This window comes from Lemur catta, chromosome 10, assembly GCF_020740605.2.
Source record: "Lemur catta isolate mLemCat1 chromosome 10, mLemCat1.pri, whole genome shotgun sequence".
NCBI lineage: Eukaryota > Metazoa > Chordata > Mammalia > Primates > Lemuridae > Lemur > Lemur catta.
The window spans coordinates 24,055,443-24,079,652 of NC_059137.1; the positions used below are offsets into that span (position 1 = coordinate 24,055,443).

Sequence of the window (24,210 nt, forward strand, 5' to 3'; positions counted from 1 at the left end):
GTGACGACAGCATTTCTTAATATAAATTAGTACGTGATATTCTAGGGGGAGTTTTGTTTATGTTCTTTGTTATGTTTTGGTTTTGTCAGTTGCCTGGTATTTAGGCTACAAGAAAATACATAGAATGTTTTCATAAGACGTTAAAACCTAAAACCTAGTTTAAAATTTCGAGATGCCAGAACTGAAAGTGTTACCCTTTAACAGGCTTCACGCTCTGTTCTCTCAAATAATTCATTCTCTGAGGGGTGTGGAGGTATACATGAAATTCACAAGTGATTTTCAGGGTAGCACAGTCAGAGACCACGGCCTGCAACTCTACTTTCTAAGTATAGTCTCAGGTTCTCTCTCGAAGAGTTACTGGTAATTTACAGGGACGGCTTCCACCAGTTAGGATGGCAAGAGGCACCTGGAACAATGGTTAATGTTTTCACTCATGCCAGTAGAATTCTGAGAAGGTACCTGAGATGTGTTTCTGTGTTATCCTGGAATTCCTTCTAATCTGGTACAGTTTGGTTATGTTCTGGAAACAGCTTTGTTGCTTGAGTAGTACGAACAAGAAAGCATTTTCACCAAAAGCCAGTAAGTCACCTAAGGAAAAACCAGGACAGAAAGGAATGGCATTTGGGCAGTCTGCAGTCTCCCTCTGCACCTCGTAACCTTGGCCGGTGACACAGAGGCCGCCCGTAAGGGAAAGGGCGTGTGTAGACTGTTTCGCACATGCTGTAATCACTTTCAGTTGAACGTGTCAGGCTAGAAAGTGAACCTACATCTGGTTTTTCAGGTCTGTAAATAACCAGTATTGCAAAAAGGTGATTGGAGGGATGGTGTGGAACCCAGCCATGCGGAGATCCTTATCAGTGGAGCACTTAGAAACCAAGAGTCTGCCTTCGCGGTCCCCTCCCATTACTCCCAACTGGTATGTCCTTCTTTTGTACTACCCACCCGTGAACACTTTATCTCTTGTAAAACTAAAATCTCAAATTATCAATTCCTAGATATAGGTGGCCTACCGTCAGAGTTTACATTTGCATTCAAGTCCTTCTAAACGTTATCCGTAGCGCATCAGGCCCAGACGCTCTTTTCTAAAAACTTACTTGATCTAAATAAATTGGGAAACTGTAGCCTCCTGAAATGCCCCTTTTGAAATCACAGTACACATTAGCATATTAAGCATATTAAGTCCCATGATAAAGAAGCATGTTTAGCTTTATGTAATCTCCCATTAACGTCCCACAGAATAAACTTTGGGAACAGCTCATAAAGGTCCATGATATTAGTGACGTAAGGATGTGTGAGTCCTGCAGCGAATACGTATCGAGCAGTGGCCTGTTGGCTTTTGAGAGGATGGACTCAGCTTAAAAGAAAGGAAGTGGCGTGTGGCAAAGCGGGAAGGGCGCTAGGTTTGTAGCTGAAAGACCCAAACTCAGATTTTGGCTGAGTTGTTGATTAACAAGTTTCTGTACCTCTCTGGTCTCAGTTTCCCCATCTGTAAAAGGATTATAAAAACAACCACAAATGAAATAATAAAGTACAAGTGCTTCAGAAGCGTATTTTTAAAAAGGTCAGGGAGAATCATCATTATCGTTATTTGATTATAATGGTCCCCAAAGACATCACGCCATTTTTGTGAATGCCTCCAAAAAGGCCAGGCATCAGCAGAAGGGGAGCCAAGCAGGTTGTCCCCAGCTCCACATTGGAGGAGGAGTGTGGCTTTGAAGCCAGAGTGGACCCATATGTTCCTGAGCCCGGGTCTGCTCGGCCTGGGGGAAACTGGGAGCAGGACCTGCTAGGGAGGGACCCTCCCCTGGGGGCCTGATGCTCCGGGCACAGAGGATGATAATATTTGTTAGAAATCATGAGTGACTGCATAGATTTGCTTCTTGCTTTCTAAGATTTGGATACTTCACTCTAAAGAGGTAAAGTTATGCTATAAAGCAGCAGCATGATTTATCTGAAAATCTCCTAAGCGGCAATGCCAGGGGCCCAGAGCAAGGCCCAGGACAGGATCCAGGGGACAGCAGGGTTGGATGTTGCCACACTCCTGGCCTGGAGCTCCCACGGCTATTTATAGCTCCGCTCCTGAGGAGTCACAAGAGTCTTTCTACTTCTACTCTGGACACGACATTATTGATTATCTGGGCCCGGCGGGATTGCAAATCATGGCGGCCCTGACAGTCCCAAGGAGAAAGGGCTGACAGAGGCAGGGCAGATGGGACAACGGTGAGGGAAACTAGAACTTAGAAAGCTCAGCAGCCTGGGACCCCCGCGGCAGGAGCTGACGCCCAGGTGCTGCACCGCACGTCCTGAGAACGCTGCCTGTTGCCTCGTTTGACTCATTCTCGGGAGCTGGTGAGTACAGCTGAGGCCCAGGGAGGTGACCTGACTCACCTGAGCTCACGTGGCTGCTGCTGTTGCAGGACAGGGCAGCATTTGTCTGCCCATCTAATGCCACATGTTTAATAAGGGCTGTATTTTAAAAAGCAAACATTCATTTGAAGAAATGTAGTTGAAATAAGGTTTGTGTTTTGCTCAGAAATGTTCTTTGGCTTCTAAACCTTTTATTAACATTGTTTGAATTAATCAGAAAAATTGATCAGCCATCAATATGGCCTAGTTACATCTTGAGAGCTCGAGTCCTCCTGGAAGGGTAACTCACCCTAAATCAATACTCATCAACTTCCCAAAGGGCCTAAACCAACCTCCTCCTGCCTGTTTCTAAGGCTGAGGCTACTGTTCTGGGGGCCACACCACTTGGCTGAGAATGTCGGGCATCTATGTCACCCATGGTGAATTCTGCAGGGGTGGTAATGAGTTAACTGGCTCTGAATGTCTAACAGCCTCAGCCAGGGAAGGCATCCTTAGAAAGGTCAGGACACCAAGTTAGATCATTGATATCTAATAAAATTTTTAAGTGGAATTTGCTTTGAACACTTAACACTCAGCATTTCCCCCACCCAGGCGAAGTCCTCGGCTCCGGCACGAAATCCGAAAGCCACGTCACTCTTCTGCAGATAACCTTGCAAATGAAATGACCTACATCACGGAAACGGAAGATGTATTTTACACATACAAGGGTTCTCTGTCCCCCAAAGACAGTGATTCCGAAGTTTCTCAGAACCGCAGCCCACATCGAGAGTAAGAAACTTGTGTTTTTTTCTTTCTTTCTATCTGCTTTTTGGCTGTTGAGGAATTTGCTCAGGCCCCGGTTGCCAGTTGAGATGAGTCAAGGGCCAGTGCCTGCAGCCAGCTCCCAGGGTGCTCTGTGCCAGGACAAGAGCACAGATCAGACCTTCCTGCACGGAAGACAACCTGTGTGCTTGGGGTCTAGAGCTGGTACTTCTTTTTTTCTGCAGCAAAGACCTCCTACTCTCCAAGTACTTGTTAGTCTCCTGAACAGTCTCCTCTCCAGTTCATAAGCAAAGCCCAGTTTAAATCATTCCATATTCTAGAGATACAGACTCTAGGGCTGCCTTAACTATGATTTCTCTAGATTATCGGAGTTTTACCATCGCATAATATCATTGCGAATGTGCTTGCTTTTAAAAGTCTTCTCAGAACAGTATGCCCTCAGGGTTTTTGCTTTATTTTGTTTTTAATTAAGAGTTAGTATAAAGAAACAAACGTGTTATTAAATAGAACATCTCTGATTTTCTTTGTCAGATTTTTGTCTAGGACAGTTTGCACTAAATCCTTTTGTGTCTCCTGTTTTTTTAATGTGACAAATTCCCCTCATAGCTCAAAGCCAGGAACAAATGTCTCTCCTAAGACGAGCTTGAGTGCTCTTGTTATTCAGTAAGGTACATCTAACCCATTAGTTCCCTTTTGCCTTGGTTACCAGGGAGCTCAGAGCTGCATGCTGTGCTCAACTGCATTCACTTCCTCAGCCCAGTTTTCTGATATGGTCCCTTCTCTTCTTTCCTTGCCTTTATTATATGGGTCTTTCCCCCACCCCTTATTTTAATGAATTCATCATTCAACCACATCTATACATTCTGGGGTAAGCTATCTCAAATGATTTTTTTGAAGTAGACAAAACACGGATCATAAATTAGGCGAAAGTGTGATAGGAAAGGATGAACTGTTAGAATGGGTCCCCGATGACTATGCAGATTTCCTGTTAAGCCCCATACTGTGCCCAAAATATGGAAACATAATGCAGCTCCTAACAGCAGAGGATTAGCAAACAGGCACCTTTAGTGAATCTGTAAATTTTTTTTTTAACCACTGTAGCTACTAGGCTTAAAGCATTAAATACATCCTGATTGTACTGTAGTCATTCACAGGTGAATTGCAAATCTCCTTCCCCCTGATGTGTGAGGTTGCTGCCTCTCCTCTGTCCCTGCCTACAGCAAACATGGTTTCTAGTTTATCTGTGTTCTTAACACCTCTGGTTAAATAATCCCTGTGGTCATTATTTCCTTGTGACCTGAGCTTGGACGATGCTTTTTTTAAATGGCCACTGTCTCTTGCTCCAACTTGCAGTCTGCTGCCCCATTGTCGAGGCAACAGTGGATAGGTGTGGGATCCCTTTGTGTAACTCTGTGGCTTTGCAAACCACAAGCAAATCTAGAAATAAGAGGCAGGAGTGCAGATGTGCATGATTAGGGCTAGGCTGAGCCTGCAATGGGGCTCTGTCACCATGGTAAAAGGAGAAGAGGATTTAGGGAACTGTTGAAGGGCTCAGAGAAGCCCACTCACACCTGCTGCATCAGTTGCCTGCTGTGGTTTGCAATCCCGTGACAGAATTGTAGAGCTTCTAGACCTTCTCTGTCCAGTACTGTAGCCGCCAGCCACAGGTGGCAACTCAGATTTAAACTAATTAAAATGTGAGCATTCAGTTCTTCAGCTATTCAAGCCTCATTTCAAGTGTTCGACAGCCACATGTGGGTATAGCTACCGTCTTGGACAGCACAGATATACTCCCATTCCCATGATTGCAGAACGTGCTATTGACAGCACTTGTCTAGACTAATGTGTTTACTCTATGATTCATTGAAAGTGGAGTGAGGCCAGGCACAGTGGCTCATGCCTGTAATCCTAGCATTTTGGGAGGCTGGGAGGAAGGAGGATTGCTTGAGGCCAGGAGTTCGAGAACAGCCTGAGCAAGAATGAGACCTACAAAAAAAATGGAAAAATTAGCCGAATGTGGTGGTACGTGCCTGCAGTCCCAGCTACTTGGGAGGCTGAGGCAGGGGGATCACTTGAGCCCAGGAGTTTGAGGTTGCACTGAGCTAGGATGATGCCACTACACTCTAGCTGGGATGATACAGTGAGACCCTGTCTCAAAAAATAAAATAAAGTGGAGTGAACTGCAGAACGTCTACAAGTGAAAAGGGCATTTTTCAAATAGAATTTGAGTGTAGGTAGATTTGTGATCGTCTTGCTTCCAGTCTGGACGCTTAACACCACTTGCCTGGCTGCTCGTCTGTGGAACAGGGTGGGTGGGTGGCCTCTGAGAGCCCTTACAGCCCAGCACCCTCTGATGTCTTACGTGTCAGTGCGTGGGAGAGAGACACGTTCTGTCCAGTGGCTTGTGGACACTTCAGAGGGCTACGTTCACTGCCGGGTCCAGAAGCAGGCTCCATATAGCCGTTGCTGGTCACTGAGGGAGCTTTGAAGTGAATTAGACAAGCCCTTGCCTTCAGGAGCCTCCAGGCCAGCTGGGCGAATAGCACATTATCGGGCCTCATGGTCACACCACGGGGCTCTGTCACTCTGGTGAAAGGAGAAGAGGGCGTGGGGAACTGTGCGTGTTCTACGTCAGGTTTCCCTACTGTGGTCTGCAGTCTCTTCATGGAATTACAGAGCACCCAGCCCTTCATAGTCCAGTACAGGAGCCACCAGCCACATCTAGGACTACTTACATTTAAGTTCATTAAAATTAAATGTAATTTAAAATTCACTTCCTCAGGCCCTGTTTGACTGACGTAATCTGGCTGTGCTCACCCCCACTCATTGCACGTTGATTCTTCTTGAAACCCTTCTGTGACTTCGTATGATATGTCATCTGGGACACTTTTTATTTTGCAGCTAAATCTTAAAAGTAGCAAATAACGGTGATTCAAAGGCAGCCTTCCTTGCCGAGGTTTTGCCAGGTACACTGACAATGGAGGTCTCAGGGGAGCCGAGTTATTGGCTGTGCTTTGCAGGCAGGGTGAGCAGTTGAAAAATTGGCACCCCACCACCTCGGGCAGGGAACCTCCTCCTGCTGGTGGGAAGCCACTTTCTGCTGGGTCTTCGGGGGCAGGGGGCCCTCCATTGCCCCAGGCAAGAAGTATGGGCTGGTCTGTACTTAATGGGGTGGAAAAAACCTGTGTTGGTTACTTCTGTATTTGCAAAATGTTTAAGAAACGTTTGACATGTTTTATACAGCAGATCTGTGTTAAGAGGCAAAAAGAAGCATTCTGTCAGAGGAATCAGATGAATAACATCGCAGACAGTGAGGAGGGTTCCTTTTAAGAAGAATTAAGGATAATGTTCTGTACTCGTTTGAAAAAGAAGAAAGAAAGAAAGCAAAGAGTGGTTAGACTTTGGCTCCAAACCCGGAGTGGCACAGCTTAGGCTGTCTGAGCATTATCTTAGCGGATGAGTCACTGGCCGGTTGGTTCCGTATTTATAGCAGCACAGCGAAGTTTATGATTATAGTTATGAATCCTCGGCAGTCTGCTTTGTACCCAGGTGGGCTGTGCTCTTTTGTTACTCCCAAGGTTCCATCAGCCATTATGTGTTCCTTGCCTTGCTTCCGAGAGAAGACCAAATTCTACCGTAGAGAAGTAAGTTTTCTTCACAGCAAAAACAAAAAAACAAAAAACCCCACCGCCCTCCACCCAGACAAAAGGGAGGGGTCATTCCCCAAAGAAAAAAATGACTTGCAAACAGAAACTGGGGAAACAAATTTTAGTGCAGTTTAGGGTTGTGTTCAAAAGATTTTTTTTTTTTTTTGGTGTTACTGTATCACAGTTGACTTGATGGGTCGCCGGCATGAGACACCCCTCAGAGTGGATGGGGCTTCATGTCAGCGTAGCTCCTTTGCTGTTAGTTTGCCTTCTTAGAGGCACCTTCCGTAGGATGTGGGGCAGCTTCACTTTTTATTTCAAAACTTCTGTGCACTGGAAGGGACCTAGGCGATCCCTTCCTCAGCTGAGTCGCAGTGTGGGATTCCCTCGGCCGTGCCACCGGCCTCCCAGGGCCTGAGCACCCCGCCAGTGATGGAGAGCCCCCTCTGCAGTGTGGCGCTGCACCCCGTATTCTTCCCAAACTCTGCCAGAAGCCGCCTTCACGCTGACCTGGCATAAAGGTCTCTGCCTCGAGCTCTGGAACAACACAGATGATGGCTGTTTCCATTCTACCTGCCAGCCCTGGCTACTCTTCTTAACTAAACACTTTGAACATAGCCTCTTTCCACCCTTCGCCCTGTCAGCCGCTGTCGTCCAAGTGCACCCCAGCCCTTCAGTTGAGGCTGGCACCAGATCTGAATGTGGAGGGAGGCTCTGCACACCACCTGAGTGTCCCCCTTGGAGGATGCCAGCCAGGGACGGGGTTTCACTGGGAGCATTTGTGTTTATTTTTCCTGAACCTTGCCTGTCCTTCCCTTGGTTTGGGCCCACTTGCGTGGATGCCTCACAAACACCTGAAACCCACGGTGACCCAGCTCAGCTCTCATCTTCACATCTAGCCCGGGGCCGCTCCTGTGTCTTGATGAGGGGCCGTTGTCTCAATGCTACCTGGTTTGCACCTGTTGGAAACTTGAGTCATCCTTTACTCTTTTCCTTTCACCGTCCTCATCCGGTTCCTTACCTTGTTAATTCTACCTCCAAGACATCTCTTGCATTTGACCTGCACCCCTGCCATCCCCACAGCACTGCCCCCATGCGCCACCGTCATCTCTTGCGTGGACTGGTCCAGTTGTATCAGAACTGTCCTCCTGTCTTCGATGTCTCCTCCTTCCAAACCATCCTGAACAAGAACAGTGGACGTATCTTTCTGAAATACACACCTGAGAACATCACTCCCTGCTTCAATACCTTTTTTCTGCTTTTTCAACATCTCCTGCCTCGGCTTATGCTACTGCTTTGCTTTTTTGTTACTATTAGTGTTTTGTCAGAACACCTTCTCCTGCCTTGACTACCTGTTCAAACTCCTATTAATTCATCTTTCAAACTCAAGCTCGAGTGTAGCTGCTCCGTGAAGCCTTTCGTGGCCTCCCACTGTGCCCCGGACATCTGAGCACCTCCTGCCCCCCTTCAGGGGCAGCCTAAAGGAGAGATTCACGATCTGTTATTCCAGCTGTAAAGAAGCTGCAAGCTCAGAAAGCAGCATATCTGAACCACATTCCCTCAGCCACTTTGATCTTGGGCCCCGTGGCATTTACCACAGCCTGAGATGAGCCGTTTCACGTGGTAACTGGCTCCATGTCATAAAACCCGTAGTCGAAGATAGTATTTTTTCCATTACCCAAGGACTCTTATGTAAGGAGCCATGTGAAAATTTCTTCAGGAATTTTATTCAAGAGAAACTGTGCACTCTGGGAGAACTAGGATGCTTTCCTCTAGCCCCACACTACTCCAGCTGTGGCCACAGACCAGCAGCACCTGAGAGCTCATTGGAAATGCACAGTTTCAGGCCCCAGGCAGGCCTGCTGGATCAGTCTGCATGGAACAGGATCCCAGGGGATTCATGTGCATGGTATGTTCTTGGAAACTGCAATTGTGCACATGCTGAGAACCATTTAATCCACCTTCTCTTTGCACCTGAGCCTCCAGGTTCTTGAGTAAATTCTGTGCTCTTTTAGAGTAACTCAGCTAATCCCAGGCACCTGGTCAAAGCATTTTTTCCATCATTCACTGAGCATTTTAATTGCACACTTGCCTGGTCCTGTGTTTCCTGTGCTAGGAGAGGAGTAGAAAGAGGGCTAGGATCTCTCCTGACCTTGAGAAGCTCATAGACTCGAGAAACAAACACCCAAAAGGGGGCCCTTATTCTGTCACACAGCAATTTGGGAGCATGACTTTGCTCCCTTTCACAGGTAGAGGGGTGTAGGGGGGATGTCTGTATAATTTTTTAGGGTTCAGGGAGAGCATCGTGCAGGAGTCTTTCTTTCGTGGTCAGTCCTGCCACTTTAAATCTTTTTTAACATTACCACTCTTCAGAGAAATGAATTCTCCCGTGGGTTTTGTTCTGATGCCTGCTGTCTTTACAGTTCTGAAGCATCTGTTTTCCAAGGGTGAATACCTGTTTGTCTGCCTGACAAATCAGTCTGCCACTCATGTCTGTCTGTCCCCTTCTCCCAGGGGCCAGGGTGTGGCCAGTCCCACACTGGCTGCTGTGGCTCCCAGGCAACAGTGACAGTCCTCCTCAGTGTCCCCTCCTGTGTCAGGGACAGACCTCTTGCTCTCACTCTCTCCTCCCCTCTTCTGTGGCACCATCCCCCCCTCCTTCCTCAGTAGCACCTGCGTCCTGTCCCAGCAAGGGAGGAGGTCCTGTTGCTTTGGTGTCTTCACCCCCGGCCTCCCAGGGCTGTGTCCAGCTGCCACCTGCTCACTGCCTCTTGTCATTAGAAGTCCTCCTCACAGTCTGTCCTGCACACTGAACAGAACATCACTGTGCCCCACAGGGAACCCTGTACACAGTTGATCAGGCCCCAAATCAGCCATTTGTTTACATAAATTACCATCTATAAGTATCTCTCCAACCCTACTTAGAAAACAGGTTGGGGCACAGAATGACTTTGAATATAGTATTAGTACTAGTTGTAGTAATAACAGTAGTAGTGCTGTTATCGTGTGGAAGTGTGGGCTGTGTTAAACCATTGAGTTTTATATTAAAAACTGTAAACCTCATATGATGAAATCCACAAATTAAAAATTTAAAAATTAATGTAGTGAGTATAAGATATGTTACAATTTTATTGAAATTAGTCTCTTTGCTTCTGCATCATCACCTCACCTTTGTGGGTTTCTGTTTACATGCTGCTCGCCTTTTCCATTTCTGTCGCCCAACCTTTGGACTCTTCTAAACGTTTGAAGTGTGTTCGCACTGTATGCAGCTTTCTCCGTGTTAAAGGTTCAAGTCCATCCTAGAACCGGAAGTAGCATTTTAGCTCATTTAGCAACCGCCAAGCAGTTGCCCTTTCTGCCACTAGGTGGTGCTCTCATAAACAGTAAAACCTAGCAAGGTTGTCCTCTTTGGGGGAAATTTTTTAAAGCGTCCTTGTAAGTAAATTAAAGTCTCATTCCTTCTCAGTCTGAAAACATACTAGTATACAACTTAAATTCCAAAATAGCCTCTCTCTGATGAAATGCCTTCCCATCCATAACACCCTTCCCTCAACCTGCAACTTGGAAACCATAAGGCCAAACTCTTCTCTTACGTAGAGCTGTGTTTCCACATTGGTCTGTCGCTGAATATTTTCTTCAAACAAATTGAGATTGTGCATCATTCTGTGCAAATATGATACAGATTTTACATTTAAAGTAAGCTAATTTGAAATCACTAGGAAACAGAAGCACCAATTTAATGAAAAACCCATGGATAAGGTTTTGGAATAAAGGCTGAGGAAGAGGCAATGGCAGCTGTCTTTTGTCTGTTTCCCTGAATGTCTGTCTCCTTGCTTCTCCTGTCACTTCCCCTAGGATGAGGTTAGCATGAGGCAGGTCTGTGGAATGCACAGAGGGCCCCGGTTAGTCAGCTTTTTAAGGCTTCTGTGCCAGGCCTGTGGCTCCGGTAGGGGCTGGTGTGGGTGATGCAGAGATGCGGAACGTCCTGTCCTGCACAGGGACCGCAGGGAGGGTTAACGCCTGTGGCCCTGCAAGGTCAGAAATGGGGGTCTTAGGAGCAGACTTGCATGGCCTGGAGGGGAAAGAAAGGCTTGGAACCCATGCTCCTCAGACTTCTATCTTCTAAGTGAGTGCAAAGCCGTGCGACCTCGGGCGAGTTACCTAGCCTATCTTGGCCTCAGTTTCTTCATCTGTGAAATGAGAGTTGGAACAAGTGACTGCAGAGGTCTGTTTGGTTCTAATCATCTGTAGTCCAGCAGAAATTCCTGCGATGACGGAAATGTTCTGTAGCTGTGCTGTCCAGTACGGGAGCCAGTAGCCACGTGTGGCTGTTGAGCAGGTGAAATGTGGCTGGTACAGCTAAGGAACTGAGTTGCTCATCTTCATTTATTTAAATTTAAGGAGTCCCATGTGACTAGTGGCTACCATATTGGACAGTGCAGCTCTAAGACACAGAAGGACCCATATTAGACAGAGAAAAATAAAACGTGATCTTAGTGTGGGCAATGAATGGATGTCGCAGGCAAATAATGCCAACTAGGAATAATATAAATTATTCTGAATATGTAACAATAGTCTCATTTCCTTTGGGGAGCCAAGAGCCCTGTGAAGCAGAATCAGCAGCAGGAATGAGATGGAAGGAAAAAAGCTTCCGAAAGTCATGGGTTCGTGCATCTGCGTGAGCTTGCCTGGCAGAGTCTGGTCCAATAGCCACCAGAGTAGCTGGACACGTTCCCCTGTCACCCTTCTAAAGCAGCCGGGAAGGGACCTGATTTTTCAGCAGCTCCTGGATCTGCCCTGCTTCCTGTCCCTTTTTCCTAAAACCAAATGTGATGATGCTTGGGCCAGACAAGAGCAGGAGTGGCCAGTGGACTCTGGGTGTGCCCAAGCCCCGGGGGTGACCTCTGCTGCTCTCTTAAGTCTCCAGGGATACCTGCAACCCTGAGCTGCCAGACGCCAAGAGTCAGTAATGTTTACTCTAATAAAATATTAACCCAGTTATTAAAATATCTCCTCCTTCCCCATGATGAAGGAGTTTATCCGAGAACAATCCAGCACAAAGCTGCCTGACCCGGAAGTCATCCAGTTCTGTGTCTCCATCTTCAAATGCTCCAGGCTCCTGCTCACCTGATGGCGTCGATCAGCAGTTCTTAGAGGACTACCACAGGGTGACCAAGGGGGGCTCCACCGAGGATGCCAGCCAGTACTACTGTGACAAGGTGAGCGAGCACAGGTCCTGCGGCTCAGGGGTCGCCAGGTCACCCACCCAGGCTTCCCCTCCCCTCCCCTGCGGGCAACTAAGTAGTTATGACTAAAAGAAATTATCTTATCACCAACAGCTGGAGAGGGAAGTAAATGACCACTTTGAAATATTTTCCAGAATGATAATAATGGTGATGGCTACTTAGTCTTGATCCGTATCACGCCAGATGAAGATGGAAAATTTGGATTTAACCTTAAGGTATGTTGTTGTATATTTATGAGGAAGTTTTATGCTATGAAGCAATCTTTAGATTAATTTTTAATTTCCATTAGAAATGTGCTGCATACCTAAGCTACACAAGGAAATTGGCTCAACCCTCAGACTTGGAAGTTTTTCTAATGTGGCCTTAGCAACTGCCAAGTGCCTGCTCTGTGCCTGGCACTTGCTGTGCACAAGATTTACCGCATTATTGAGTTCCTGTAATGAGCGGTGAGATCGGTATTTTCAAACCCATTTTGTAGATGAACACTGAGGCTCAGAGAGATGAGGACACATGGTCAGCCAATAGAGCTACCTGCTTGAGGAGCGTTATTAGAGAACCCTGCAGCCTTGTGAAAGCTGATAAAACAGTTCAAGGTGCAGGGCCACCACCCTCCTCTGGCACCTCTAGGCAAGGTCTGCAAACCATGCCCTTAGGCCAAATCCCACCTGTTTTTGTAAATAGTTTTATTGGAACAGCCACACCTATTCATTTACAGGTGGGTTTATGCAGTGGTCCCCAACCTTTTTGGCACCAGGGACCGGTTTCATGGAAGACTGTTTCTCTGTAGACAGTGGGGTCGGGGGTCAGGGGCCGGTGGGAGGAGGCAGAGGTGGAGCTCAGGCAGTGATGTGAGGCCAGTTTGTAACCACCCCCCCACCCCCACCCCCTACCAGGCCCAGGCCAGGGGCGGGGTCTTGGGGACCACAGGGTTAATGGCTGCTTTGGCACTCTGGTGGCAGAGTTGAGTAGTTGCAACACAAAGCCTCTCTGGCCCTTTACAGAAAGTTTACCCACCTCTGTTCTAGAACAAAGTGAGGGCAGGTGGTCTCTGCTGCCCACACCCCAGGTGCTATCGTGCACACTCTCTCTTCTACCCCAGCAGCCCTGCTGAGCCTCTGGGGCCAGATGCACTCACAGCATGTGACCTTTTCCAAGGCCTCACTCGCCTCCACTGCAAGTTCCCTTTTCCGGCAGCACTTAGGAAATGTGGTTGTGGAGTCCTTTTCCCGGGGGTGTTTGCATTTTTAAAAAGGAGCTGCCTGCTCCAAGTGCGTCTTTAGTTCATGGAGTATGGGGATGGCAGAGGCAGGCTTCTGAACAGAGTTACTCTGGTTAGCCCACTAGCTCAGAGGAGTCAGGAGCTTGCCCCCATTTCTGATAGCGTGTGTGATTTGAGTAGGTCATGATGAAGTTTGAGGCCTCCCCTGTGCCAGAAGATTTGCATTTATTGGTATCTGCATGTGTTTGTTGCTGTGAAACACTCACGTGTTTTTTTACTTTAAAATGTTTATAGGGAGGAGTGGATCAAAAGATGCCTCTAGTGGTATCAAGGATAAACCCAGAGTCACCTGTAAGTAAACCTGTTCCGTCTTGTTTCCCATGTTTTTTGTCCCCTAAATCTAACAGGTGTCTCTTTCTGTGTCCCATTTCTGTGTTTGCCGGCGGCAGAGAATGTGTGTAAATGCACACATACAAATGGGAAGAAAGGATGGGATCCATGTGTTCTAGAACCTTGCTGTTCAGTGTAGTCTCCAAAGCTGCAGCACCAGTATTACCTGGGACCTCGTTAGAAATGCAGACTCTGGCCCCAGCCTAGGCCTACCCAACCAGAATTCCCATTTTTAACAAAATCCATGAGTGATTTGTGTGCACGTTAAGTTTTGAGAAGCACTGCTCAAGGGAAGGAAACTGAGGCACAGCGTCTGCTGCTCTGCTCACTGTGCGTGGGAACAGGGACCCTGTGCCTCTTCTCACTATCTCACCGCCAGCACCACCCCCTCAGCCCTCTGTTTAGGCCTCCTAAGCAGATCATTTGCTTTTTTTATTCTTTTTAATTTTTTAATTGCATATATTTAAGGTGTACAACATGTTTTGCTATATATATGCATAGAGAAATAACTACTTCAGTCAAACTCATTAACATATCCATCACCTTCCATACTTATCTCTTGATCATTTGCTTTTCTTAAAGCTGTAGAGCATCAAGGAGTCCCTGTGCCTCCTAAGAGGGAACATTTTTGGGATTTTATTCTTAGCCTTCAGGTTGCAGTTTATCTTTTGCTGCAGTTTATTGTTTCTCTCTAAGTTAAGAAAGCCTTCATTCCTGCACCATTCTGTTCACTGCTTCTCTCCATAATGGTTTCTGCCTTTGGTGTTACAAAGGCTTTCTCCACTGCAAGGCAGATACTCGTGTCCAGCTGGCAAATCATTTTCTAACCATACGTCCAGAAAACAAAGGATTGGAGCCACCCTAGTCATTACCGTACCGTAACAAGCGAGGCTGGGCTGCCGGAGAGAAGCGGCTTCGGTAATTGACTTAGCCTTATCCTGAAGTGTTTCCTAACATGCATTCTGAGCAGCACTTCTTTAAACTCTCACAACCAGCTCACTGTGGATGTAAAAATAATGACAATAATCCCTGAGGGAGAAAAGGCGAGCTCGGCTGTGGTCTCGGGTGTCTGGGAGCAGAGCGCTCAGCCCTCCTCCCCCTGAGGACTGTGTTATGGTAACAGAGGAAACTCGCTTTTCCCCTCCACCCAGGCAGACACCTGCATTCCTAAGCTGAACGAAGGGGATCAAATTGTGCTGATCAATGGCCGGGACATCTCAGAGCACACCCATGACCAAGTGGTGATGTTCATCAAAGCCAGCCGGGAGTCCCACTCGCGGGAGCTGGCCCTGGTGATCCGGAGGAGAGGTAACCGCCACTTGCAGGGGGAGGAGCCACAGGGACACTGCCTTAGCAAAGCAGGGCCTTGTCCGGCCCGTTCTGTTTTTGAAACTGTTGAATTTGTAGCCAATGTTTGAAAATCAAGAATTTTCACATACTAACGGGGACATCTGGCTTCTCAGTTGAAAATGTGAAGATCCGCCCACACGAGGCCTGGCCCCTTGTGGCCAGAACTCAGGAGAGAGCAGCACCCTCCCACCCACACGCTTTACCGGGGACGTGAGTCTCCAGGCTCAGCACAGCCACGTCACGCACCTCTCTCAGCTGCGTGGCCCTGCAGACGTTTGCGTTTCACCCCTTTCTCAGAGCATCAGGTTATATTTTATTCATATGGGGGTTTTTTGTTTTTTGAGACAGAGTCTCGCTCTGTTGCCGTAGGTAGAGTGCAGTGGCATCATCATAGCTCACTGCAACCTCCAACTCCTGGGCTCAAGTAGCTGGGACTACAAGCATGCACCACCGTGCCCAGCTCATTTTTCTATTTTTTATAGAGATGGGGTCTCGCTTTTGCTCAGGCTGGTCTCAAACTCCTGAGCTCAAGCAATCCTGCTTCAGCCTCCCAGAATGCTAGGATTACAGGCATCAGCCACCGTGCCCAGCCTATTCATGTGTTTTTTATTTTGTCGGGGTGGCAGTAAGGAGAGAGAGGCCTGATTGTCTCGGGTGACTCCTAACTCTGCCTCCTGTGGGTTGAGGGACCTTGAGTTATATGCCCAGTCTGCAGTTCAGTTTCCTCAAGTGTGCAGGGAGGATAACAACAGTCCGGACCTCACAGGGTGGTTGTGAAGATTAAATGACACGCCGGAAATGCTTTGAATGCTGCCCGATGAGGGGGTGGGTGCGGGAACTGTGGCCTCTGTTGCACATCATTACTATTGTTGTTATGAAATAACAAGCCAAGTCCCTTGAAGCCTTCTGCACAGGTTTAAAGTACCGGGGGTAAAGGCAGGATGTGACTGCAAAGCCCTGGCCCCGAGTCTCTGCTCTGACCTCTCCTGCAGACTCAGCCCCCCACCCCATGTCACGGCTTTCCTGCCTCAGCTCTGCTCCCGCTAGAACCCAGCCCAGGGCTGCCTGGGGACAGCTCTGATCCCACCTACTCTCCGGATGCCTACCCCCTCCCCCTCTCGCCTCCCCACCCCTTCAAATCCCAGCGCTGTGCTTGGCACACAGTAGGTGTCCAATAGTAACAGGAGCTGGCGTGTGTGCCAGTGAAGTGCCTCAAGCTGTACTAATCGCTTCCCGTCATTATCCTCTTCAACCCTCGTGACTTTCCAGAAAGGTTAGTAGTAGTATCTCTAAGTGAGGAAATGGAGAAACCATGTCACAGAGAGGTGAAGTAAGCTGCCCCACTGCTGTGCAGTGGTAGTGCCAGAGGATAATGGGACCACAGGGATCGGTGCTGTGATCGGAGCAGGCCTCCGTGTCACCCAGATGCGCCCTGTGGCATGCTGGGCCTTGCGGCCGGCAGGAGAGGCCTCCCCCATGGTCCACGCCAGGGGCCGGCGCCAGTTGGAGGTGAGGAAAACCAAAGTGTGTGGGCTAATAGAGCTGAAGCGGCAGTGCCTGCCACTGATTCTCTAGTAACTGTGATGCTAGTACATGTGTTTTAAAACTAAACATGTAAGTAAAAAACATGAATTGATTGAAGGAAAAGTGATAAATTATCAGTAACCGATGACACAAGTCACAGAAGTAGCAGAAGAAGAGCTGAGCTGCTGTGGTTAGTGAAAAGAATGTGGCCAAGTCAGAAAGACTTGGACCGAACTCCAGCGTCCCACCCTGACAGGCTAGGGCATTGCGGACAGACAAACTGCTCTGTCCGAGAGTCCATTGCCTCATCTGTGAAATAGAATAACTACCGCAGATTGAGAATTGCAATGATTCAGTTCTACTAAGTGGGGAAGCTCCAATGTTGTTAGTTTCCTTCTTCTTTCCTGTTCACCTTGGAGGCAGTTGGGAGCCACTGAAGGCTTTTGAGCAAGGGAGTGACTTCCCTTTCCGAGTGGAAAGGAAAAACTCAGAAATGGTCCCAAAGTTCCCAGTTGAAGAGATTGGAGAAGGAGGAGACAACAGACACAGGCAAGCAAAGTGGAAGTATTGTGCCGGGTGGGCAAGTTTGCCTTTGTTGAGTTTGACATGAAGGGAGAATTTGTACTAAAGGAGTAAGGCTGAAGCACAGAGATGTCAGGACTAGAGATATAAACTCGGGAGCCTCCCATGTAGAAGTGGCCTTGAGTTGGAGGTGGAGCTCTGGGGAACGATGGTGTCACATGGAGAGCTTGGGGCTTCACCCCAGTGCCTGGGAAAATGCCCATTTTAAGGAAGTAAGTGAAAGGGAGCTCAGGAGGAAGGTGGGGTGGGTAGAAGCATATCCAGGTCAGAGCAAGTAAAGAAAATAGGAATTCTTTAAAAACATTCTTTCCTTTTCTTTTACCTTGGGCAAAAGCCTCTGAGTCTTTTTTGTTTGTTTGTTTGTTTGGTTTGGTTTGGTTTGGTTTTTTTTGTTTTTTGAGACAGAGTCTCACTTTGTTGCCCGGGCTACAGTGAGTGCCGTGGCATCAGCCTAGCTCACAGCAACCTCAAACTCCTGGGCTCAAGCGATCCAACTGCCTCAGCCTCCCAAGTAGCTGGGACTACAGGCATGCGCCACCATGCCCAGCTAATTTTTTCTATATATATTTTTAGTTGTCCAGATAATTTTTATTTCTATTTTTAGTAGAGACGGGGTCTCGCTCAGGCTGGTCTCGAACTCCTGACCTTGAGCGATCCACCTGCCTCGGCCTCCCAGAGTGCTAGGATTACAGGCATGAGCCACCGCGCCCGGCCAAGCCTCTGAGTCTTAAACACCATCATTTAAAACTAACCAGAAAGATTAGTGTGTCATTTTATGTAATTAACACATATTGAATCATTCACCTAGAAGTAGTGTCTTTGGTAAAAATGATTACCGTGTGCTTAATCATTTAATAAGCTGTTTTAAACCATCTTCATTCAGGTGTGGTACGTGTGATTGGTTTGGGGGAAACTGATAAACCAGGGTGTTGCTACGCAAAGCCAGACACCCTGTCTTGTACGTTACAGCCGTCCACTCGTTTGCCGACATCAAGTCTGAAGATGAACTGACCCAGCTGTTTCCCGAAGCCATCTTCCCCATGTGTGCAGAGGGTGGGGACACTCTGGAGGGATCCATGGAGCACCTGAAGAAGGGCCTGGAAAGTGGCACGGTGCTGATCCAGTTTGAGGTAAGAGCCTCCCGCCCAGGGCTGAGTCTTGCAACCTGGGCCACTGACTCTTTGCCGGTGGGGCTGTCCTGCTGCCACTCAGCAGAGACACAAGCCCTCGTTTCCTCGGTCGAGGTGATGGTGTGTTTCACAAACCTAAAACGGTCAGCAGAGCAGCAAGCAGAGCTCTGAGCCTGAGAGGGTGCTCACAGCAGCAAGCAGGGTTCCCGTCGCTGAACTCTGACTCACCCTCTCATCTAGTAACGTTCTGTAGTCATGGAGAAACGCATCGGAAATTGAGGAGGAGGGACTGAGCGTACTCAACTGACAACACAAAAGCTCAAGACTCTCAGCAGTGGAAGGTAGCAGAGTGTGGTGTGGGTGAGCAGCCCAGGGGTGACGAAGGAGCCCCCAGCTGCACCCTGTAATTTGGAGCAGTGGTGTCATCCCATGCAGGCATAGCGTCTTGCCCTCACAAGTCCCCCAGCCCCCTATAAACGTGAGTAGAAACCAAAGTCAGACCCGTCCTCCCCAGGAGGGAGCTGGGATCCGTAGGACTGAGACTGCTGACACAGGCACACGGACTTTGTACCAAAGCAAAGAGGACCAAAACTCAGTTTTTAAGTCAGATTCACTGATCCCTAACAGAATTAAAATAGAATATGTTCATCTTCCAAATTTATTTAAAAGCAGAATAAAACAGAATAGTTCGTGTAATCAAAGATAGTAGAAGAAAGAGCACAAAGAAGTGTAAAATAGGCCAATAGAAGAAAATAGATCATGATTAAAAATAACATGCAGTCTGGGTTCATAAATGCAGAAGGGAGTCTCAGATGGGGCTCAGAAACAGAAATCGGCAATGCATTATTTATTAGAAGACCGCATAAAGGAAAAAGACACAGAAGCAAAACTCAGAAGTTTGTCAAATGTATGTGACCGCAGAGGGATTCAGGAAAGCACGTGTCTGTGAATATTGAACAAAAAGGAACATGAGCAGAAGGCTTTGAGTGTAAGGTCTATTTTATAACAATGTAAGGCAGAGAATGTGAAAATATATTGGTGCAGTGTATATTGAACAGCAGTGGAAAACAAAACCCACAAGTCAAAAAGGAAAGGTAATTGTCTCTCCCCCCCAAAAAAAAATCAATAGGGAATTTTAAACTTTTAATTAACCACTTTGACAGATAATATAAAATAAAAATTAAGTTTGCATCTCGTGGAAATGAAATCTGGGTAAGAGGATAGTAACAATATAATTTCCTGGGTAAAATACTGAATGTTGTACAAAGGGAAATAGCCATTTTTTCAGGGGCCTACAGGAGGCTATGTGGGCTTAGGGCTTAAAAAAAAAAAAGTAGAGATTATCTTCTCTGGCCTTGCCTTGCAAAGAGGGTCACAACTGAAATATACATTGTTAGGCTGGGTGCAGTGGCTCACGCCTGTAATCCCAGCACTGTGGGAGGCCAAGGCAGTAGGATAGCCTGGGCAACATAGCGAGACCCTGTCTCTACAAAAAATTAAAAACTTAGCCAGGCATGGTTGTGCATACCTGTCCTCCCAGCTACTTGGAAGGCTGAGGTGGGAGAATCCCTTCAGGCCAGGATTTCAACGCTGCAGAGATCGTGCCACTGTACTTCAGCATGAGTGACAAGAGTGAGACCCTGTCTCTTAAAAATCAAGAAAAAAGAAATATATATATTAAACAATAAAACTCATTCATAGTTTTGACACACTCTCCAAATGAATTGAAACAAGGAAGACCTTAAAAGGCAGTCACAAAACTATTCTTTTTTTGGTATTGGAGGGCATGGGAAAGGCACTCTGAATTCATTCATTCATTCATTTAGTGACTGTGTCTTAGGTATTTGACGTGTGCTGAACACTGGATGAGGAACCTGTTGAGGAAGTAGAAGGGGACCTCTGGCCCCAAGGAGCTTATAGTCTAATTTTAGTATACTTGGGGGTAGGTACATGAGTCCTAGAAACAGCTAAACACCAAGAAGGCTAAGATTGTATCATGCGGAGTGTATGTTCTGTAGCAACTGGAGGTGAGAGGGCTCCAGGAGGTCTTCTGGGGTGAGATGTGGGGTTGATAAAAGATGAGTGGGATTAAGTGTGGCAGGGAGAGTGTTGCAGGAAAGTCTTGGTCTGCATGCAGACGAACCTCACAGGGTGTCAGGTAGCAGGAGGAAACAGGCCCACCTGGGGTGAGCAGTCCAGGGGAGAGGTCTGCAGGTGGCGGGAGACCTTCAACCCAGTGAGAGCTGTTTCCAGTGGGCCAGATAGCCCACAAGGAGGCGCTGTGGCCTCTCGCTAAGGAAAAACTCAGCCCTAGTTGTAAATGGTGCTCCACAAAGCCACCTCCACTCAGGTGGGTCCACTTTGATGTGTTTTTTACATATGGGAATCCCACAAAAGATGTTCCTTGAAAAGTGCTCATCAACTTTTTAGGAAGTTTTACAAAGGCATTACAGAGAAGTACCTTCCCTGTCCCCTACCTGTGTTTTTGAAAAGCATTTCTCAAAGGGTGACCCTCTGGCCACATGTATGGAAATCACCTGGGGAGCTTATAAAACTAGGTCACAGTCCTCAGCTCCTGCATCAGCCCTGCTGGGATGGGACCCACTTATTGGTACTTTTAACAAGATCACCGGAGGGTTTTATGCACAAGCTGACCCAGCGGATGAGAGGTGAAGGTTGAACAGGAACCGTTGTCCCACTGCTATCGGTCCTGCGTCTCATCTTTGGAGGGCACAGTGAGACAATAGCATAGGAAGTGGGGAACACACACATTTTGGGGTTACATTTTAGTGCCCATATATTTCCTTCATTTAATTTCTACACTTCCTAGAAATTAAGTAGTAAACCCTTCTTTTTAAATAAGATCTTTTGTAGAATTCTAACACACAGATAGATGAAAGCAGATCTGCTCTGTGATGGAGCCGATGGGGTCCACAGAGCCTGGCCTCTTCAGTCTCCCCAAGGAAGCCTAGGCTAAATGGAACATCACATGAAACCACTGTTACAGGTCGGGGAGAGATGTCTTACGGCGCTGCCGGAGGAGAAGAATAGCAAAGGAAACCAGATCAAATGGGAAGCTAATATGAAAGAAAAGCTTTAATGAGCACTTACTATGTGCCAAGGGCTTTGAAGAGCATCATCTGTAATTCACTCAACAGCCCTGTATGGATGCTGTCATTACACCCATCATAGAGATGAAGGAGCAGAGTGTCAGACAGTTTAAGTGAATGCTCCAAAGTCTCACGGTAAATGGCAGAGTCTGATTGGAACCCAAGTGTGCTAACCCAAGAGCTTGTTCTCTTAACTACCATTCGCAAACCACAAAATGCTGTTGACCTGTGAACTGTAGTAGTGGAACATCAGAGCTAGAAAAGATATGAGAAGCTGTTTAGCCACACGGAGCCAGACTGACTTTAAATCCTGGGTGGAGCCACCCCTCACTTCCTGTGTGAGCTCAGGCAGCTGTGGCCCTCTGTTTCCCCATCTATAAATTGGGTATCTCGTGGGTTGATTGTAAGGGTTAGATGAGATACTTAATGCATTGTCTGGTACGTGATAAAAGTGCCATAAGAAATAACAGCTATTGTTATTTATGAGCAAAGAGAAGCTCCAAGAGCCTAAAGAACACTTCCAATCTCCATACAAGAAGTGATCGTGTCACACTGGGTTTGGGACCCCGGCTGTCTGACTCGAGTCCTGGCTGTTCTGGTCCTCCACCTGCTTCTCCAGTGCGATCGCCGGGTGGGCAGCTCAGTTGATAGGGATGTGCTTTGGACGGGAGCAGGAAGAAGGCTGTTCCCCAGCAAGGTCCACAGTGGCTGCCCACGCCATGACACAAAGGGCCTGCCCCCGGGGTGGCCGAGCCAAGATGGAATTCCTCCCGTGATGGAGAGCTGGTTGTCGGCAAAGCTGGCTTTGAAGCATTCTTTACTAAGGGAATCCCCCATCCTTCCCATGGCTTTCAGTAAACAAACACAAATGTGTTCCAGAAAGCATTTGGTCCCAGCTGTAATAAAATCACGCTTGATAATAATTAGCATTTCTGTAGCACTTTGGAATCTACCAAGTGTGGTTCACATATGTTGTCTCTGTTGACTCTCACAACAGTTCTGTGAAAGAGATGTGGCCAGAATTATTAAGAGCACTCTTATAAATGGAGAAAACGAGGCTCAGAGAGGCAGGGGGACTTTCCCTGTGTCACACACCTAGTTGAAGACAGAGAGGTAGGATTAGGATATATGTTAAAAATAAAAATCTAACCATTGGCAGCAATTCGCCCAACCTCTGGGTTTAACGCTTCCCTTTCGTAGTGACACCGTAAGCTACTTCAGTGGGAGCAGTTTGGCAGCATCTGTGTTGGCCTCAAGCCGATTCAGTGCTCTGCTTTGTTCAACCCAGGCAGGGTATCCTCTTTCCAAAGTCCATTACCACTTCCAGGATGCTCTCTTCCTTCAAGGAATCCATAGGTTCAGCCACAGGTTTGCTCCTTGAGAATAACTTGAGGCTTAATCCATGCTTACTCTGAGCTGAAGTTTCCATCTAAGCAAACGACAGGATATGCGTTTGGTATAGACTTCCCTGGATAAAAGCCAAGTGGTGATGCTCACTTGTCCTTTATTCGAGAACCAGCTTCCCAGCAAAGGACCCTGTGTCCATTCTCATCCAGTGACCAGGCGACTTGCAGTTTCCCTGTCTCCTTGCCCACTGTAAGTTAAGACCCCTCTGGAGACCTGTGGAATTTGGCTGATAGAAAACGAGGAATACTACGAGAGACCAGGGAAGGTCATGGCAGACTCAGATGCCCTGGTCCCTCCACTTCAGCATCACCCATCTTTACCAAAGCCAGAAACCATCTTCTCTCTTCTGACCCCTGTTTTTTCCTACGTTGCCCATTATAGGAAAGTTCCATTAGTGTCAAAACAAGTGACTCACTGGCCCCTGTGATAATTATAAAAGTTGCATGTGGAAAGGCAAACATAGCTGAAAACGTTATGCACATGTAGAAATTAGTGAGGGCGATTGTACCTTCCAAATTAGAACCCATCCCTGAAAAGAATGCATTTAAAAGTTTTCCAAATAGTCTCTTTTTTCTTTTTTTAAGAAAGGAGATCATTATCCATATAACGTGTCTGGGATACACAGAGCAACATGAGGTCTTTGGAGTGGCCGTGTGTGCAGCTTTCGCTTTTCAAGTGCCAGGGGCCCACTTCAGGGAAGTGCTGCCCCAATTTGCCATTGTGTCTCTATCTGGAAGGGGGCCCTGTGAGAATACTTAAGTGTGCCAGCAGTAGAATCTGCATGTACTGGGACTGAAATCCACAGCTGGGACTATGCAAGCACACTGTTGAAGGTTCCAAAGTTACTAGCAACAATTTCAATTCAGCAAACCTTTATGGGAAGGTAGGTAGAGGACCCCTCTAGACAGTGTCTCTTGCACTCTGGCTGGGACAGGTACAAAAGAAAAGGGATGTCTGTAGTGCGGACGAGGCCTTCGAGAATTCCACCTTAATCTGTTCATAGAGTTGACGGGATTCTTCCTTCTGCTGTGCCAGCCCGTGCCCGCATCCTCTGGGTACAGCCAGCAGGTGTCTGAAGCCCTCGCCTGAGTGATGTGATGAGATTTCCCATCTTTGGTTGAGTGAGGAGTTCACGGTCATCTCCCGATGCCCTCTGTGGTGTTAGATGCCTCATGCAAAGAAAAAATGTTTGAACTCGTTTCAAACCGTGTCTTCTGATCCATCCCACCTGTACTGCGTTGGAGAGTGTCAGCTCCCACCATTCAGGTTCTAGTCTTTGGAGGCCAGAGCAGGTGATATTGATACTGTAATTTAAATAGTTGTTCCTTAGCAACCCCTCTCAGCCCATTTTTAAATAATTTATCCCTAGTTCCAGAGCTTCTTAGAACTACACTGATAGGATGCGAGCAAGTATTTCCAGACATAAAAAATTAATGGTTTTTCATAAAACCAAGTCGTTCTGGTAATCCTCTGTCC

The 24,210-nt window shown here is 47.3% G+C and overlaps 1 protein-coding gene across 8 annotated transcripts in view; it reads left to right on the forward strand.

Moving 5' to 3' along the window:
• PTPN3 (protein tyrosine phosphatase non-receptor type 3) overlaps positions 1 to 24,210 on the forward strand; it is a 106,438-nt gene that overhangs the window by 63,261 nt on the left and 18,967 nt on the right. For 5 of the 8 annotated variants that reach the window (XM_045562532.1, XM_045562531.1, XM_045562530.1 and 2 more), the window contains 7 exons: positions 782 to 916; positions 2,959 to 3,135; positions 11,809 to 11,995; positions 12,157 to 12,237; positions 13,536 to 13,592; positions 14,783 to 14,939; positions 18,057 to 18,217. In XM_045562532.1, the coding sequence (XP_045418488.1) occupies positions 782 to 916; positions 2,959 to 3,135; positions 11,809 to 11,995; positions 12,157 to 12,237; positions 13,536 to 13,592; positions 14,783 to 14,939; positions 18,057 to 18,217 (955 nt within the window). The remainder of the gene's footprint in view (positions 1 to 781; positions 917 to 2,958; positions 3,136 to 11,808; positions 11,996 to 12,156; positions 12,238 to 13,535; positions 13,593 to 14,782; positions 14,940 to 18,056; positions 18,218 to 24,210) is intronic. The other 3 variants (XM_045562535.1, XM_045562534.1, XM_045562536.1) reach the window with 2 other exon arrangements.